The 18,636-nt window shown below is 43.6% G+C and overlaps 1 protein-coding gene across 1 annotated transcript in view; it reads left to right on the top strand.

The window, feature by feature from the left end:
• Window positions 1-18,636, top strand: part of SEL1L3 (SEL1L family member 3) — a 48,080-nt gene that overhangs the window by 7,229 nt on the left and 22,215 nt on the right. Inside the window, exons 4-12 of the mRNA XM_079990088.1 lie at window positions 2,429-2,550; window positions 4,805-4,920; window positions 6,133-6,188; window positions 6,818-6,950; window positions 9,118-9,241; window positions 10,552-10,734; window positions 11,833-12,044; window positions 14,231-14,410; window positions 17,191-17,310. Coding sequence (XP_079846214.1) covers window positions 2,429-2,550; window positions 4,805-4,920; window positions 6,133-6,188; window positions 6,818-6,950; window positions 9,118-9,241; window positions 10,552-10,734; window positions 11,833-12,044; window positions 14,231-14,410; window positions 17,191-17,310 — 1,246 coding nt within the window. The remainder of the gene's footprint in view (window positions 1-2,428; window positions 2,551-4,804; window positions 4,921-6,132; window positions 6,189-6,817; window positions 6,951-9,117; window positions 9,242-10,551; window positions 10,735-11,832; window positions 12,045-14,230; window positions 14,411-17,190; window positions 17,311-18,636) is intronic.

The following is an 18,636-nucleotide window of genomic DNA, read 5'->3' as shown; positions in this document are numbered from 1 at the left end:
CAGCCCAGCATTTTGCTTCCAAGAGAGGTCAGCCTCTGGCAAGCTCACAAACAGGATGCAAAGATAGCCAGTGTATTGCAGAGCCAATCGTCAGTGTTAAATGCACCCCTGGGAGTTGCTATTGAGGCAGGTATGGAATTTTGAGGGTAGTCCAACATAGTAAGAAAACGCTTAAAAAAACACAACCAACTACCATAGCTATCAAATTCTGTATTCTGAAAGGTACCGGATATTTACACTACTGTGCCCTGTAGCTTTTTGTGTACATTCTTTCCTTCCTGCAATCTCTACAAGCTGCACCTTTATTTGCCCTGCGACACATTTGCAGAACTTGCTCAGTCTCATGGACCGATGACGATGCCGGATTCTGAAAAGGAATTGCCTCTCAGGACAGCAACGCTAAACGGCAAAGGATGTTGAAACACACTTCTTCCTCATTGGACCACAGTGATAAATCTGCCCAGTTTGAGATTTCCTCCATCCCCAATCACCTCCTGACAAAAGGAGAGAGAAACAGTCAGTTTGGCGTTCGGTATTAAGGGGCAGGAATAATAATTTTTTTTAAGTCCTTAAAAATTCACTGGGAAAATTTTGACCCACCCAGACATAATTGAGCAAATGCTCCATAAGAGTGTTCTAATCTTCATGAGTCAAGATTTTGTGTTTTGGCATAAACCATAGCCTGCTTGTTAATCTGTTTTTGTTTTTACTTTAATGCTGTTATTGAAAATAAACAAAACCAAAGTGTGTCTATGTATATATGCATACATGAATAAGTAGGAAATAGTTGGAGTTGAAATCTGCTTTAAAATGCCATATTGGCCCGGATATAAGCCACACTCTTTTTTTCCAAATTCCGACCGTGAAATGTTAAAGCGCGGCTTCAATTCGCGACCTTACAAAAATTGACTTTGACGGTATCGCTGCTGAAACAGACATACGGTAAAACGGAACGGGTGTTAGTGCCTGCGGATTTTTTAAGGGAACGGCTTATATTCGGGTATTGTCTTTTTTTCTCTCCCCCCCCCCCTTGAATTTTAAAGGTGCGGCTTATTTGTGGGTGCGGCTTATATTCGGGCTAATACGGTATTAGTCTGAAGTTTGTCTGTTCTCAGTTATATACTTCTACGCTTTATGAAGATGGCAGGTATTGAGCGGTGGGCAGAAACTCTGAACCTGTCTTTGGTTGCCATCATTTCTGTGGCTTTCCTGCTAAGTGTACAGATTTAGTGTTAAGTTGTGGGTGACCATATCAGATGACACAGCGATTCTTCAAACAGCTCTTGTTTATTCAGAGGCCAGGACAGAACTGAACTGAAGGGTTCAGCCAGCCTGCTTATATAGAGCTCCAGTACCACGTTACTGTAACAACTTTCTAAAACTATCCAATCACTGAACGTCACTTTCGATCCTTCATTTGCATAACTATCTACAGTATCCCCCTGCTGGCCCAGGGTGAGAACTTCGGTACATAACATTTAGTGCACACAAACTCCTGCTCCCTGCCTTATATTTGTACTGAGAGCCTTCTCTGGGAAATGTACAGCTTCTCTGAGCTCTGCTTCTCCAGTCAAGTTGCTGTTTCCCCTTGTGTACAGACCTGGCTCCCTCAACTGAACCCTTCTCTGCTAAAATGATAGGCGCAAAGAACTTCCCTGCCTCTCTTACCCAATCATGGGATTGCCTGAATATATATATGTATGTGTATATACTACTTTTAAAAGACGTCTGCTTCTTGGGAGAAAAGCAATGATAAACCTAGACAGCATCTTAAAAAGCAGAGACATCACCTTGCCAACAAAGGTCCGTATAGTCAGAGCTATGGTTTTCTCAGTAGTGATGTATGGAAGTGAGAGCTGGACCATAAAGAAGGCTGATTGCCAAAGAATTGATGCTTTTGAATTATGGTGCTGGAGGAAACTCTTGAGAGTCCCATGGACTGCAAGAAGATCAAACCTCTCCATTCTTAAGGAAATCAGCCCTGAGTGCTCACTGGAAGGACAGAACATGAAGCTGGGGCTCCAATACTTTGGCCACATCATGAGAAGAGAAGACTCCCTGGAAAAGACCCTGACGTTGGGAAAGATGGAGGGCACAAGGAGAAGGGGACAACAGAGGATGAGATGGTTGGACAGTGTTCTCGAAGCTATCAGCATGAGTTTTACCAAACTGCGGGAGGCAGTGGAAGACAGGAGTGCCTGGCGTGCTCTGGTCCATGGGGTCACAAAGAGTCGGACACGACTAAACGACTAAACAGCAACATATACTACTTTAGTAGGGATTGTCTAAATTGGCTCATCTTCCACCCCCCTTACTTGCCAGCATAAAATCATGCTATTTCCACACCGAAGACCAATGAACTGAATAATGTTAAAGTTGTCTTTGTTGCCAATATTCTGTTTCTCATCAGACTTTTTTGTTTGTACAGCTTTACTTTTTCGGTGTGGCTTTATTTACTCCGTTACTGCAAAAAACCACTGTGTGGAATACTGTATTTCATTGATTCTGAGGAAATGTACAGTACTCCTGCTGTGTTTCTAACGAATGAAGGTAAGTTGGAGGGGGGCCTCCAGACAGAAATAATAATAATAATAATAATAATAATAATAATAATAATAATAATAATAATATGTCACCTTCTCTTGTTCAAGGCAACCCAAAGCAACAACCAAGTTTAATTTGTAATGCCTTCCCTCAAGTAAATTTAATTCACATTATTATTCAAAATCCTCCCTAGCCTTCAAAGAAGGGTGGTCAAATGGATGGAAAAGGGAGCAAATAGGGCCATAGGATTGTATGGGGACAGGGGAAAAGTATGTGCAAAAGAGGCATTTGATTCTATGGTCCCCCTGCCCCTCCGAGCGCTCACACTAATGTAGAGAGTGGAAAACACATTGCTCTTGCATTATACAGACTAGGGAGATTGAACTGGCAATGGCTGGGTGAATATTCAAGTCCAATGGTAGCCTGGGTTACATACGCTTCAGGTTACAAACTCCACTAACCCAGAAATAGTACCTCGGGTTAAGAACTTTGCTTCAGGATGAGAACAGAAATCGTGCTCCGGCTGCGTGGCGGCAGCGGGAGGCCACATTAGCTAAAGTGGTGCTTCATGTTAAGAACAGTTTCAGGTTAACGAACGAATTAAGTACTTTACCTGAGGTACCACTGTACTGCTTTAGTCAAAAGACATAAAGGAGGAAGCCTGCACTGTCAAAGGAGAGCCCGTGTCCTACTTTTGCTACAACTAGCCTCTAGACCCATGGTTCCCAACGTAGGGCACACGCCCCACAGGGGGGGCTGTTTGACTTTTAAGGGGGGCAATTTGAGAATGAGTTATTAACAGTTAATGGCCTTTTAGGCTTCCTCCAGGCATGTGGGTGGCACTGTGGATTAAACCTAGGACTTGCCGATCAGAAGGTTGGCGGTTTGAATCCCAGCAACGGGGTGAGCTCCCGCTGCTCGGTCCCTGCTCCTGCCCCCCTAGCAGTTCGAAAGCACATCAAAGTGCAAGTAGATAAATAGGTACCGCTCTGGCGGGAAGGTAAACAGTGTTTCTGTGCACTGCTCTGGTTCGCCAGAAGCGGCTCAGTCATGCTGGCCACATGACCCGGAAGCTGTACGCTGGCTCCCTCGACCAATAAAGCGAGATGAGTGCCACAACCCCAGAGTCGTGTGTGAATGGACCTAATAGTCAGGGGTCCATTTACCTTTACCTAGGTTTCCTCCACATGAATTGGAGTTTACTTTTTGAATAATAGAAATTATATGTCACCGGGGGGGGGGGGGAGCATGCACCAGGATTGCTTAGGTGGAGCATGGCAAAAAAAATATATGTTGGGAACCACTGCTCTAGACTTAAGCTAGGATCCTATTCTCTGGGAAGCCTAATTTTGTGAAGGATGGCAACAGATCTTTAATAGAATTTTTACCAAGCTAAAATTATTTGCTGGGTGGGTAATCATGACATTAAAGAGGTATAAAACTGATACAGGACTGCAATCTAGATATGCAGAAACACTCAGCCAGGCAACTTTTATCAGGTGCTTAATCAGTGTCTTTTGCCTGTGAGGTGCTCTCCATGCAGTCTTCACAGAAGTGTGTGTTGTTGCCACTGAGCTCATGCCATGGCATCCTTTGCGTGAAGAAACTCACTCTTGTTGGTAGCCTTTGTGCGGGCACCCCAAAGCACACAAGACTGAAAAATGTTTACTGATTAGTTGGGTGGAAACTGTGTACATTTAAAAATGCTGGTAGCATTAAGATAACTTTAACAACATAAATAAGATTTGATGGTGTAATAATGGATCACCGAATGGTTTAGTTCATGTAAAATACGCAGGGATGTATGGTTTGCAAAATGAACCATGGAAAGGGAAGAACGGAAGTCATTGATGTAAGGTTGTCTAAATGAATATCTTGAAATGTAAATTAGAAAAAAATTAATAAAAGCTATAGAAAGAAGAAGCTCACTCTTGTAAGCGGCCTCTGCGCGGCCACCCCAAAGCACACAACTGTAGCTGCTCAAAAATGGCAGCCCGTTGCGTGTGTACAACCGATGCAAAAGTACCATGTCACTGAAATTATCTTTTGTATGAACCCCCGTTCTTTCCTGAGGCAGTTATGTAGGGACCACCTTGTGTGAAATGGCCCTAGGCAGTTTTAGACCCAATGAATATTCTGGAAACACTCGGTGACTTTGACATTGTGGAAGCAAAGCAGGTGTAAACGTGATCGATCAAGTCAATATATTTGTGGCCTTCGCATAACTGACAAGGTTCTTGCCCTGGGATTTGTTTTTCAGGTGACGTTCATATCCAGATGCATCTTCTCAAAGGGGGAGATGTGGCGGTGAAGACGACCTTCAGCCTTCCTCTGAAACAGTGGCTTCGACTTGATCTCTCCATTAGCGGCGGGCAGGTATCTATGTCGCCTCGGCTGCCCTCGCGTAGCTGAGCGTGAGGAGAATGTGTTTAGGGGTTGCAAGCGGCTGTGAATGGAAATGCTCAAATAGCCTTGTCAGAATTGTAAGGACAATCAACATATTTGCGTCTTCAGACCCAGAGACCTCATCCCTAAATAAATTCACACATGACTCAAATTTTAGTTTTGGTTTTTGGCAGAATTAGGCCACAACTTTATGGATTACAGATTAGCTCCCTGCACCCTTGCAGGCAGCGCTGACCCAGGGCACCAGCATAGGTCAGCCAGTGTGAACACCTGGATAGGTGGAAAGCTGGGAACAGACTATGTTCACCACCCAGATGCCCTCCTGGACTCAGGCACAGGCACAACCCTCTCTCATGGCTTGACCAAACCATCAAGTCCCTGGATTCCTTTAATGGAATACCCTTCACATAGGGATGGCGAGACTGCTCTCCCATCCCTATCACCTGAACCAGAGCCTATCCACAACCTTACAAGTTGTGACGATTTGCTACGCGGCAGGCAAAATCCAAATGGCACCAGCCAATCAGCCAAGTGGGGAAAATTCCTGCTGTGCTGGGCTGGTTTGGTGACTGAAGGCTGACTTGGCTCTTACCCCGATCTTATATTAGGTCTGCCTTCAGCTTTATGCTGATGTTTTCAGCCCTTAGGTTTGTTAAGATGTGGGTTCATCCATATATAAAAGGTAAAGGGACCCCTGACCATTAGGTCCAGTCATGGCCGACTCTCGAGCTGTTGTGCTCATCTTGCTTTATTGGCCAAGGGAGCCGGCATACAGCTTCCGGGTCATGTGGCCAGCATGACTAAGCCGCTTCTGGCGAACCAGAGCAGCGCATGGAAACTCCATTTACCTTCCCACCAGAGCAGTACCTATTTATCTACTTGCACTTTGATGTGCTTTCGAACTGCTAGGTTGGCAGGAGCTGGGACCAAGCAACGGGACCTCACCCTGTCGCGGGGATTCGAATCGCTGACCTTCTGATCGGCAAGTCCTAGGCTCTGTGGTATAACCCACAGCGCCACCCGTGCCCCTCATCCATATATAAAGATAGTGAACTCTTGTGGTTCAGCTGACTATCCTGGCAAGACTTCGTTGCATTTTGCAAGCTGTGATGAAATAAACCTATTTTCCATTGGTTCACATGTATGTTTCCAAAACTAAAATTTAATTTATTTTTGTTTTAGATAGAAATTACCAGTGTTGGAAAGAATCTGAAAATTCATCAGCATCAAACTTTTATGTAAGACTAACTTGCCCTCCATTCTAACAAGTAGTGTGTATTCTTTTCTTTCTTTCTTTTTAAAAAAAGATTAAAATTTTACAATCACATATCAAACATACAACATAAAGACAAAATCTCATCCTCTCCTTTGTGAGTCCTATTGTTAATCATTTCTTCCCGCCCTGTGGAACGCCCTCCCATCAGATGTCAAGGAAATGAACAACTATCTGACTTTTAGAAGACATCTGAAGGCAGCCCTGTTTAGGGAACTTTTTAATGTTTGAAGTTTTATTCTGTTTTTAATGCTCTGTTGAAAGCTGCCCAGAGTGGCTGGGGAAACCCAGCCAGGTGGGTGGGGTATAAATAAATTATTATTATTATTATTATTATTATTATTATTATTATTATTATTAGGGCACCTTTCCAGATTTCTTTTTTAAAAAAGCTTCTGTTGAATGATGTCAAACTGGATTTCTCATCACAATGCAGGGGTCTTTAGAGAGAACACTCTGCTTGTGTCACTGTAAGCCTCCAAACCATCTTGTTTAAAATATATTCCAGACTATTCCACGACAGAGTCCTCTGCCTGCCCAGGAAATCAGACGTTTTATTTGCTTCAGAATGTTTCAAAACATTGACTTTTCTAGTTTTAGGGAGGATTTCTATTTTGATGACACTTCCGGTTACTTGGCTATTGGAGGCAGCGGCTATTCATCAAGTATTGAAGGATACTTTGGTCCAGTGAAATACTATCGTCTTAATGGCCTAGAGACCAGAAAGGTGAGTGAACAGAAGGTAACAAATATGTCAATATGGATCTAGAGTTACCTGTGCCTGCCATTGACATTCATTTCCAATGCAGTACTGTAACTTGGGTGGGCTATCGGTTATGAACTCATATTCGCTGTTTCTTCCTCCTAGAGTTGTTTTGTGGCCACGATGCAGGACTGTTAAAGGCAAAGGCCACTGCTGCAAAGGACTGTGCCCTTTTCCTTGTCCTGTTAGAAATCTGTAGGTTTAAAACTTGACTTGACACCTAGCAATGGAAGGGAATTTTGCTAAAGCTTCGCCCCTCCAACAAGCACAGAACAGGAAAAACCTGACTTATCTAAATCCAATTAAATCCAATGCCACCTAGTGCCTAAACCATATGGCAACCAAAAGTACAACAACAACAATTTATTATTTATACCCTGCCCATTGGCTGGGTTTTCCCCAGCCACTCTGGGCAGCTTCTAACAAAATATTAAAATAAAATAGTCCGTCAGCCATTAAAAGTTTCCCTACACAGGGCTGCCTTCAGATGTCTTCTAAAAGTCTGGTAGTTGTTTTTCTCTTTGACATCTGGTGGGAGGGCGTTCCACAGGGCAGGTGCCACTACCGAGAAGGCCCTCTGCCTGGTTCCCTGTAACTTGGCTTCTCATAGTGAGGGAACCGCCAGAAGGCCCTCAGAGCTGGACCTCAGTGTCCAGGTGAAACAATGGGGGGTGGAGACGCTCCTTCAGGTATACTGGACCGAGGCCGTTTAGGGCTTTAAAGGTCAGCACCAACACTTTGAACTGTGCCCAGAAATGTACTGGGAGCCAATGTAGATCTTTCAAGACCGGTGTTATGTGGTCTCGGCGGCCGCCCCCAGTCACCAGTCTAGCTGCCGCATTCTGGATTAGTTGTAGTTTCCGGGTCACCTTCAAAGGTAGCCCCACATAGAGCGTATTGTAGTAGTCTAAGCAAAAGATAACTAGAGCATGCACCACTCTGGCGAGACAGTCTGCAGTCAGATAGGGTCTCAGCCTACGTACCAGATGAAGCTGGTAAACAGCTGCCCTGGACACACAATTGACCTGCGCCTCCATGGACAGCTGCAAGTCCAAAATGACTCCCAGGCTGCACACCTGGTCCTTCAGGGGCACAATTACTCCATTCAGGACCAGAGAGTCCTCCACACCTGCCCACCTCCTGTCCTCCAAAAACAGTACTTTTGTCCTGTCAGGATTCAGCCTCAATCTGTTAGCTGCCATCCATCCTCCAACCGCCTCCAGACACTCACACAGGACCTTCACTGCCTTCACTGGTTCTGATTTGAAAGAGAGGTAGAGCTGGGTATCATCCGCATATTGATGGAAACCCAGCCCAAACCCCCTGATGATCTCTCCCAGCGGCTGCATGTAGATGTTGAAAAGCATGGGGGAGAGGACAGAACCCTGAGGTACCCCACAGGTGAGAGCCCAGGGGTCTGAACACTCATCCCCCCCACCACATGTTTTATTTAAATAAACTAGTTTTTATATATATATATATATATATATATATACACACACACACACACACACACACACACACACATATATATATGAATGATATCAAAGTTATGATACTGTTACGATGAAACCATGTAAGCTTTTTTTAAATAAAAAAGTTGATGAACTTTATATTATTCTTAAGTATACTAATAATTTATTAAAATAAGAAAAATATATAACTAAATGACAGAATCCACACAGACAGTCTGATGACCAGTTTAGCCACTTTGATGGAATAGTTTATTCCTCTATGAGCCCGGCCTTGGCTGGGGAGGGCAGGGTATAAATAAAAATTATTATTATTATTATTATTATTATTATTATGTGAGAACTTTATCAGGAAATTTTTATCGAAGCTTGCATGAATATGTGTCAATAACATCCCATTAGCATTTATATTAAAAATGTCTATCAAGCATACTTTATACCCCTTTCAGGTGGATAAGGAGAATCTCGTGATCTATAATAAAGTGTTCAAAATAGGCAGTTTGTCTGTATTACGCCGATCTGCAAACATCCGTGGTCACTTGCCTGTGTTCTGCAGTAGGAATGAAAAATGGTGTTCCTGCATTTTAGCAGTTTCTTGAAATATATGCAACGGTCTTATAGGAAACGCATACGATTACTGCTCTTCCCCTCACCCACAGATTTCTAACCCTTTCTACAAAGAAGACATTTTGGAAAGAATTGACCTTTACTATCAAAAATGTTTCGCTGTCCAGAGCTCATCGCCCAGGCATGGATTTGTGCTGAAACACGAAGAGCAAAAATGCAAGTAGAGAGAACAGAATATCATGTAGGGTTACAGGATCTCCTATCATTTGTTTGTTTGTTTAATTTAAAAGAAGCTGTGAGGATAAGACAATTGAGGCTGAATATGTGGAACTAAAGGTATTCCTTCTTTGCTCCATGTTGATTGAAATAGATATTTGTTTACTCATTAAGCATCTTTATGCCTCAAATCTATATCTGTTCTGTGCAACTTTTGCTGTCATTGTTTCTGAATCTCGAGAATCCTATTTTGCTAATGGTACTGAGAGCTCACTGTTAGAGGTCTTTGGATTACCTCACGAAAAGAAGGAATAATCTGTAAACCAGTTTAGGGCTGCAATCCTAAATACACTGAGTAGGTAGTAAATTCTATTTAATTCAGTAGGGCTTAACAATGGGAGATGTTTATGTCATGGAATTCTACTCAATATTGATCCAGAGCAGATTCCAATGTATAGTTAGTAGAGTAAAAACTTAAACGTTACAGGATCCCCCCAAAATAGACCAGAGGCAATTGTATTTCATCCAGCAGAGCTTTACTGCTACTTAAGGCAAATGAGCATCATGGTCACAAATCCAGTACATTCAGGATTGGCACTGTCCATAAGAAATCCAGTTGCAGCAGACTTGACTTAAACTTACAATAACTCATAATAAGTCTAAACCTTAACACTAAGTATAGTATGTACACAACACCACACCAGAAGGAAAAGAGATAGAAAGAGAAAAGTGAAACCCAGGCTCCTTCTGGCCTCTTATTATAGTCAGCATGCCCTTGACAGAAAGAGATAAGTTAGTTTAACCCAGCTGTACTCAGCTTCTCTGAAGGTATAACCCAAACACAATGAACCTTTTGCTTGTTTCTTTCACACAGAAAAACTTCCAGAACCCTGTTTAACTAATTAGAATAGAAAAGATCTCTACACATCAGATTAATCCTTTCTGCACTAAGAAATGCAAACTGACAGTTTAGGTTCATGCTGCATGTCTTTGGTGTAGTTGTATCAGCAGTCTTAGGTTCAGGCACTTTAAAATCGACCCAGGGGGACACAATCTAAAACCAAAATCAAGTGATTTTGTGACGCCATTAGGTAATTCTGAAGTGGGAAGGTGGACACCTGTATGTGAGAAGTTTCACAGATACAGCTAGGATAATAATAATAATAATAATAATAATAATAATAATAATAATAATAATAATTTATTTATACCCCGTCCATCTGGCTGGGCTTCCCCAGCTACTCTGGGCGGCTTCCAAAAACATATTAAAATACTGTAATACATCAAACATTAAAAGCTTCCCTAAACAGGGCTGCCTTCATATGACTCGCTTTCATTTTCTCCAGGCCTTTATGAAAACTACTATCTGGAAATGATCAATAAATATGGACGACACCCCAAGGATACAGCCTTCAGCTGGAGACAAGAACTATTGGACAAATACTACAGCATGTTTAAACGGTTGCAAGAGACAAGTCTACAGTTATCAGGAGGTAATTGGAGATTTTACTTCTTTCCTTTCCTTTAACTAGCACTTAACTTTTGCAAGAAACAAGCGGCTTTTCAGCTTTTTCCTCTTTCGTTTTCGCCGTGATCTTAGAGACTGCTGGTTCTCCCTGGACCACATTTTAACAAACAATTGTGTGAGGAATAAGGTTCTGGTCTTACGCTCTCCATTGTGGCATCCAGCCCCCAGGGTTGTATATTAGTGGCACAGGGAGAAAATCACATCAGATGTGATTTGGCTCCTTCCACACTTTGTGGGGATTTCTGATACATTAAGGCAGATACTAGCATGTGCCTTTTGAATTATGGTGCTGGAGGAGACTCTTGAGAGTCCCATGGACTGCAAGAAGATCCAATGTATCCATTCTGAAGGAAATCAGCCCTGAGTGCTCACTGGAAGGACAGATCCTGAAGCTGAGACTCCAATACTTTGGCCACCTCATGAGAAGAGAAGACTCCCTGGAAAAGACCCTGATGTTGGGAAAGATAGAAGGCACAAGGAGAAGGGGACGACAGAGGACAAGATGGTTGGACAGTGTTCTCGAAGCTACAAACATGAGTCTGACCAAACTGCGGGAGGCAGTGGAAGACAGAAGTGCCTGGCGTGCTCTGGTCCACGGGGTCACGAAGAGTCACTCACGACTAAACGACTAAACAACAACAGTATGTGCCCTTTGTGGAATGAGAGTGCAGTTTCGTTTCCGTCACCACGAAGAAAGTGAATGCCCTGCAATAAATAGCAAGGACTAAATTTGTTTTGGACAACAAATTCACTCCCCTTCCCCTGAAAAAATGGCCGTCCTTTTGCACTAAGAAACTACACTGGAAAGTGAAGGATAACTTCCACACGACTGGGATGCTATATGTGTAACCTCTGTTAATTTGTGAAAGCGATTGCACAATATCCAGGTACATGTTATGCTATTGGTGTGTCTTGCAACCCCCTCACGTCCTTATTGTAACTTTGGATTAGGCACTGAATCTACTTAATAGCAAGTGTGTGGGGAAATTAAAGCTACCTAATTGGAACCTGCTTGTTTTCACAGCCAGTAGTTTAATTGAACATTTATATCTTATGATTGTAGCACCTGAAGGCCAAAAGGACGCCATTTTAGAAATTGGACGCAGCTTATTTGAGACGGCGGCTCAAAATCTTTCCCGAGCTGATGGCCTACGTTATATAAACTCTTCTGTCTTGTCTCTGATGGATTCCAGCTGCTGTGGCGATCACAGAGCGTCCTATGCTCTTGGCGTTATCTTTGAAATAGGACTGGGCAGGCCTGCAGACCCAGCTCAGGTAAGAATTTGGATGGCTCACTTTTGCCTAAGAACAGTTTGAGAATTAGCAATAGTTGCTATCCCGTCTCCCAAATCCCACTTTTAGGTTGGAGACGGTTTTTTCAGAGTCAAAGGTGGTGTTTCCACACTTCCACCTTTCACCTCTGATTGAAACACTTGGCATCTTTTTCTATTTGTGATGTTCTCTGCAACACCACAACCCCTCAGTGTGTTCTGGGTCCCCTTTTCCTCCAGAGAGTAGGACTAAGAGTCACTTTGGTCTCTGTTCTTTGACTCAAAATCAGCATAGGGCAGGACTGAGGACAGCCTATCCCTCTCAGCTCCCTCTTACAAACACAGTGACTGTTCTCACAATCTTGTTCTGATACTCCTCTCTCTCTCTCTCTCTCTCTCTCTCTGTGTGTGTGTGTGTGTGTATGTGTGTGTCAAAAGAAGACAGAGAGACAAAGGAACGCTTATTTATACATTGGGAAGCAAAGGTTCTGCTATATGCCTTTCAGCTCTCTTGAAAAACCATTGCTTCATTTGCCCCTTACTGGCCTTATTACTTTACATAACTGTAAGCAGAGCTGGCACAAGACAATGTGCCACCTGAGACCACATCTCCGCTTGCTCCCTGCTGCCACTGCCACCTCACTTCCTCCTCCTTTCCTGCTTCAACAGCATGGTAAGGTAAAAGGTAAAGGACCCCTGGACAGTTGAGTCCAGTCAAAGGCGACTATGGGGTTGCAGCGCTCTTCTCACTGTCAGACTGAGGGAGCCGGCGTTTGTCCACAGACAGCTTTCTGGATCATGTGGCCAGCATGACTAAACCGCTTCTGGTACAACAGAACACTGTGATAGAAACCAGAGCACATGGAATCGCTGTTTACCTTCCCACCACAGTGGTACCTATTTATCTACTTGCACTGGTGTGCTTTCAAACTGCTAAGTTGGCAGGAGCTGGGACAGAGCTTACCCAGTCGCATGGATTTGAACCGCTGACCTTCTGATCGGCAAGCCCAAGAGGCTCAGTGGTTTAGACCACAGTGTCACCCATGTGACAACATGGCCACTCAGTGCCTCATTCTGAGGAGACACCTAGCCTTCCTCAGAACAAAGCATCGCAGGTGAGATCATCCAGAGAGGGCCTGTGCCACTGCCGCCTGCGCAAACGGCAGCGTGTTGCTTTTTGAAGTCAGCTGGAAAGTTTTACGCTAACTTCAAATGAGAATGTGCTGCTCTCGCAGCACAGGAAGGCAGGGTGATCTTGCCCAGAAGGACCCCTTCCTCGGGATAAGGCATGGTGTGCCTGCGTCACTGCTACTTCGTTGTTGGGCAGCGGATGGGTGGCAAGGAGGGAGGCACAGTGGCAGTCGTGGCAGTCATCAGCCACAAGGGTGGCAGCCGGCCCTCTCGCTAATGCAGTGTTTCTCAAACCTGGGTCCCCCAGCTGTTGTTGGACTACAACTCCCCTTATCCCTAGCTAGTAGGACCAGTGGTCAGGGATGATGGGAGTTGTAGTCCAACGTTTTGAAAAATACTGATAATGGAAGGGGGTGTTCACAACCCACCTATTCTTCCTCATCTTCATCTGAGGCACAAAGTCATGACAGGGCCAGGATCATAGCTGTCAACCTTCCCTTTTTTTGCGTGAAATTCCCTTATTCCAGCGCCGTTTCCCGCTGCTATCCTGGATTGTTAGATATCCCATAGACTAGGCTGCTGATCCCTTATTTTCGAGGCTGCTGATCCCTTATTTTCAAATCTGAAAGTTGACAGATATGGCCAGGATTGCAAAAACCCCTCAGAGCTTACAGTTGTCGTTCTACCCTTGCTATTATTTATAGTCATACCTCATGTTACATCCGCTTCATGTTACGTTCTTTCAGGTTACGTCCCGTGGGGACCCGGAAGTACTGGAAAGGGTTACTTCTGGGTTTCACTGCTTGCACATGCGCAGAAGCGCAAAATGACATCATGCGCAAAAGCGGTGAATCGCAACCCGCACGTGCGCAGATGCGCCGCTGCGGGTTGTGTTCTTTTCATGTTGCGAATGGGCCTCCGGAACGGATTCCGTTCGCAACCAGAGGTACCACTGTACTGAACTTAATCTATGGTTCGCAATGTAGATATTCTCCTTTCTCTGGGGTTTTTCTATTGGCCACGATTAAATTTACGCTCCTATCTTTTAATTTTTTCCAGGGGCTACTGTACAGTTTGGTTGCAGCTCAGGGCGGTGATAGGCTGGCCTTGATGAGCCTTGGATATAAGCATTACCAAGCCATTAATGGTTACCCACGAGATCTGGAATTGTCATATGCTTATTATAGTGATGTCGCCCTAAAGACGCCACGTGATCAACATGCTTCCGAAGGAGACCAGGTAAAAAGAAACGTGCAGTTGAGATTTGACCCCCGTCTTTCTGAAAATGGAATGTTTCCAAGTACATTACTGGGAATTTTTCTGACAAATCACTGTAGTGAATGACTCTCCTGACCGAAATCTGAAGTGACAATGCCTTTTAAAAAAAAAGTTTTTATTTATACTTTTCAAATTTATACATTTCATTAATTTTACAATCATTTTAACATTTCAAAGTTTGACTTCCTTCCCCCTCTTTCTGTGGTTCCTTAAATTTATTTCTTAATATTTTCTGCATATCCAAATTCATCTATTTTAAATATAAACTCTTATGAAACTGCAGGTTATTACAATAATCCTGCCAATGTTTTTATCTGTTTGCAATTTATCTATAAATATTCAATAAGTGATTTCCATTCTTTTATAAAAAGTTTGTTATCTTGATTTCTTTTTCTTCCGGTAAGTTTCGCCATTTCTGCATATTCCATAAGTTTTTGCACCCGTTCTTCCTTTGCTGGGACTTCTGCTTCTTTCCATTTGGGGGCGAGTAGTATTCTTGCTGCTGTAGTAGCATACATAAATAATTTTCTATACAGTTTAGCTAGTTCTGTCCCTATAATTCTCAAAAGAAAGTGACGATGTTGATACTAAGTTCAACTTGAACATACAGGGCTGCCTGAGCTCATTCAAAACATCTCCCCACTGAGCCCAGTACTGTTGCGTGTTGAGTTCCACAGTGCCACCCACCAAATAATTCACACTTCACACTTCAATTTTTGTTTAAGGTTTTTGGCATAATTTTGGCCACAACTTTATTCAAATACAAAAAATGTGAGTGGTTGCTTAGGCATTGGTTATGACTATCTGTCCATGCCCTCAGGGACAGAGCTGGCAATCCGTACACCAACGGAATCCAGTGTGGGAAACAAGTATTGGGTGAGAAAGTGAAGCTGGGCATCAGTCCCGCACTTCTCACCCTCATGTTCCTGCGGGGCTTGCACGGCCCAGGTCCAACGCCATGAACAAGGACGAAAAGAATGGCAAGCCCCTGAATTCCTTTAACGGAATTCCCTTCGCATCATTTGGAGGGGTAGGCACTTACCCCTCCAAGCACCATTTAACCAATGCCTAACCGCCAACCTTACAAGTTGTGACGATTTGCTACGCAGTAGGCAAAAACCAAATGGCACAAGCCAATCAGCCAAATGGCAAAATTCCTACCAGGCCCCCGCACCAAGGCGAACGACCCCATGATAGGCATAGCAAGGTCAATTAAGCAAGACCACCCTAATTAAAGGGAGGGAGGGTGGGTGATCCGATCCAAAACGGCCAAGAGGACGTCCTCTCGACTGGCCCCTATATTTAAGGCCTCTGACCCCTCCTCCAAATTGGCAACATCAAAAAATCCCCAGCAACCCATTTAACCATTTAAAGGCTGGGTTATACCAAATTTGCCTAATCATGCCAGGGTGGCCTGCTCCCCAACCGCAACACGTGCTCTCTGTTAGGGAGAACACGCTTTATTAACTCTGGTTGCAATCAGTTTCACGGAAAAGTTGTGCTCATCTTTGTTGCCTGTGATCTTTTAATCAGTCTTGTGGAGAGGCAGACAAAAAAACCCTCTTGTGAGGGGCAGCCATCTTACTAGCTCCAAACCCCACTCTGGTGGGAGACGTCAGGGAATAACTTTGGTGCTTTCTGCATGTAACACATTGTTCTTTGGTGGATGCCATTTTGATTCAATATGGCAGTTCAAAAAGTGACTTTGGTGCGACTTTCCCAAAAAATTTTTTGCATAGGTACAGCTGCCTCTCAATATTTTGTCACCACACTTAGCATGAGGGTTCCTGAGGTGAAGTGGGATATTTTGTAGCCATTCGGACACTGGGTGCCATTTTGAATCAAGATGGCAGACCAAAATGTCACTTTGACAGTTTGTTTGTCTTGCCATTCCATTTTTGTTGGCACAATTTCTTTTTTCCAGTTTTTAGCAATTAGGATCCTTGCTGGAAAAAAGAAATTGTGCCAACAAAAATGGAATGGCAAGACAAACTGTTAGAGTATATTGAACTGGCTAGATTAACAGAGGCAATTAGAGATCATACTAGACAAGAATTTCAAAAAGCATGGGGGAAATGCAAAGAATACTTCACAAAACAGTGCCCTAAAATTCATACCTGGACTTGTTTTGATTAATGTCTGCAGGAGACTTTGTGGATATTTAAGTTATAATTAGAAAAATCTTAATAATTATTCATAAAGGAAACAGCTTATAAGAAGTAAATAAGGATGCCAAAAACAGGATAAAGGAACTCTTTTATTTGGTTGTTTGTATTGTTGTATATTATGCTTGTTGTTTGTTATGTTTGTGTATGATGGGGGTGGATTTCTGCGTTGGGGGGTGGAGGTTGTGTTATGTTGTAAATAAAATTTCCAATAAAAATTTATTAAAAAAAACAAAATGTCACTTTGACATGACACTGCTTTTTTGACATAGCTTTGGCCACCTCTCAATATATCATTGCCCTACTTGACAAGAGGAATCCTTAGTGGGGATGAGGGCGGTCTACATGGATACATGGGTGTTGGGGAACATTTTGAATCAAGATGGCAAAGCCAATCGTAGTCCATTTTCTTTGGCCTTCCTTAGCAATGACTGACTCAAAGGCAAACTGTCAAGAGGTCCGAGTGCAAGAATGGAGCAGAGCACTTAGACAGCACCTAACATTTTCAGTGTTATGAATGAGAACTCCTCTTCCCCTCTCGCCATTTGTCTGTTTAATGTTTTCTTTCTTTCCTAGGCCTTTGTAGAAACCATCAGGCTCCGGGACGAAGAGTTGTTGAAAGCTCAAACGAAAGAAAATGGCGACATCTTCATGTGGTTGAAGCACGAAGCGACAAGAGGAAACGCAGCTGCGCAGGTGGAGTGTTTGCTAGTAGACCTGAACAATCGTCCTTTCTCTAGAAACTGAACTGAAGGGAAACTTCTTCTCACTTGGTTAAAATCAAGGTTGTGGCATGCAAAGCCGGGTGCTCAACCCACAACAGCTGGCAGGGATGCATGGTCCCACGTTGTATTCCAAACCACACTGAAGGGGATTCAGATATACACAGTTCCCACCACCGCAAGATAATGTGATTAGCCTGTCGAAACAGCCCACCACAGAGCCAGTGTGGTGTAGTGGTTAAGAGCGGTAGACTCGTAATCTGGTGAACCGGGTTCGCTTCCCCGCTCCTCCACATGCAGCTGCTGGGTGACCTTGGGCTAGTCACACTTCTTTGAAGTCTCTCAGCCCTACTCACCTCACAGAGTGTTTGTTGTGGGGGAGGAAGGGAAAGGAGATTGTTAGCCGCTTTGAGACTCCTTCGGGTAGTGATAAAGCGGGATATCAAATCCAAACTCCTCCTCCTCCTCTCCTCATTTGACTGCTTAGCTGTATTTTTTAGATTACTGTATTTTTCGCTCCATAAGACACACCTGACCATAAGACGCACCTATTTTTTAGAGGATGAAAACAGGAAAAAAAATATTCTGAACAAAACAGTGGATGTATGATTTTTGTGACTCATGCTGTGGCCACAGACATGTGATTTGATGGTGAGTTTGGGGTAGCCCAATCCAAAAATCCTGAGAATCCATGTGGATCCGTCCTTTGTAACCACGTTTTTGCGCCATTGCGGCCCCAGGCAACAATGGGTGCGTGATTTTTGGGTGCAGGCTGTAGCCATGAACATGCTATGTGATCTGATGTTGAACTTGGGGTGACCCAATGCAAAAATCCTGAGGATCCATGTGCTTTAACGGAGCCAACCGGACAGGAGCTGCTTACAGTCATGTAAACAGCTCCTCTCCCACTTTGCTGCTTCAAAGTGAGCCACGGAGGAGGGAAGGAAGGGGAACCATGGATCCTCTGCTCGTGACTGCAGCAGGATCCCCCTGCCATCCATAGGCATTCGCTCCATAAGACGCACAGACATTTCCCCTTACCTTTTAGGAGGAAAAAAGTGCGTCTTATGGAGCAAAAATACGGTATTTTATGTATCTGTTTATTTGGTTTTACATATTAAAATTTACACCCATACCACAACACCTTCCATAAATACAAGATTCTTACGAATCCCTGGACTTCCCTCCTCCCCTCCGTGGGTCCTGTTTTAAAATGTTTTCTGCTGCATCTTTTATAGTAGTCCAAATTATGATGTTTCCATTACAGCTATAGTTCTTGTTACATCACGAGTGTTATTGC

Source organism: Podarcis cretensis (genome assembly GCF_951804945.1).
Source record: "Podarcis cretensis genome assembly, chromosome: 9".
NCBI classification, from domain to species: domain Eukaryota; kingdom Metazoa; phylum Chordata; class Lepidosauria; order Squamata; family Lacertidae; genus Podarcis; species Podarcis cretensis.
The sequence above is the reverse complement of the archived record's forward strand: the minus strand, read 5'-3'. Positions and strand labels throughout refer to the sequence as shown.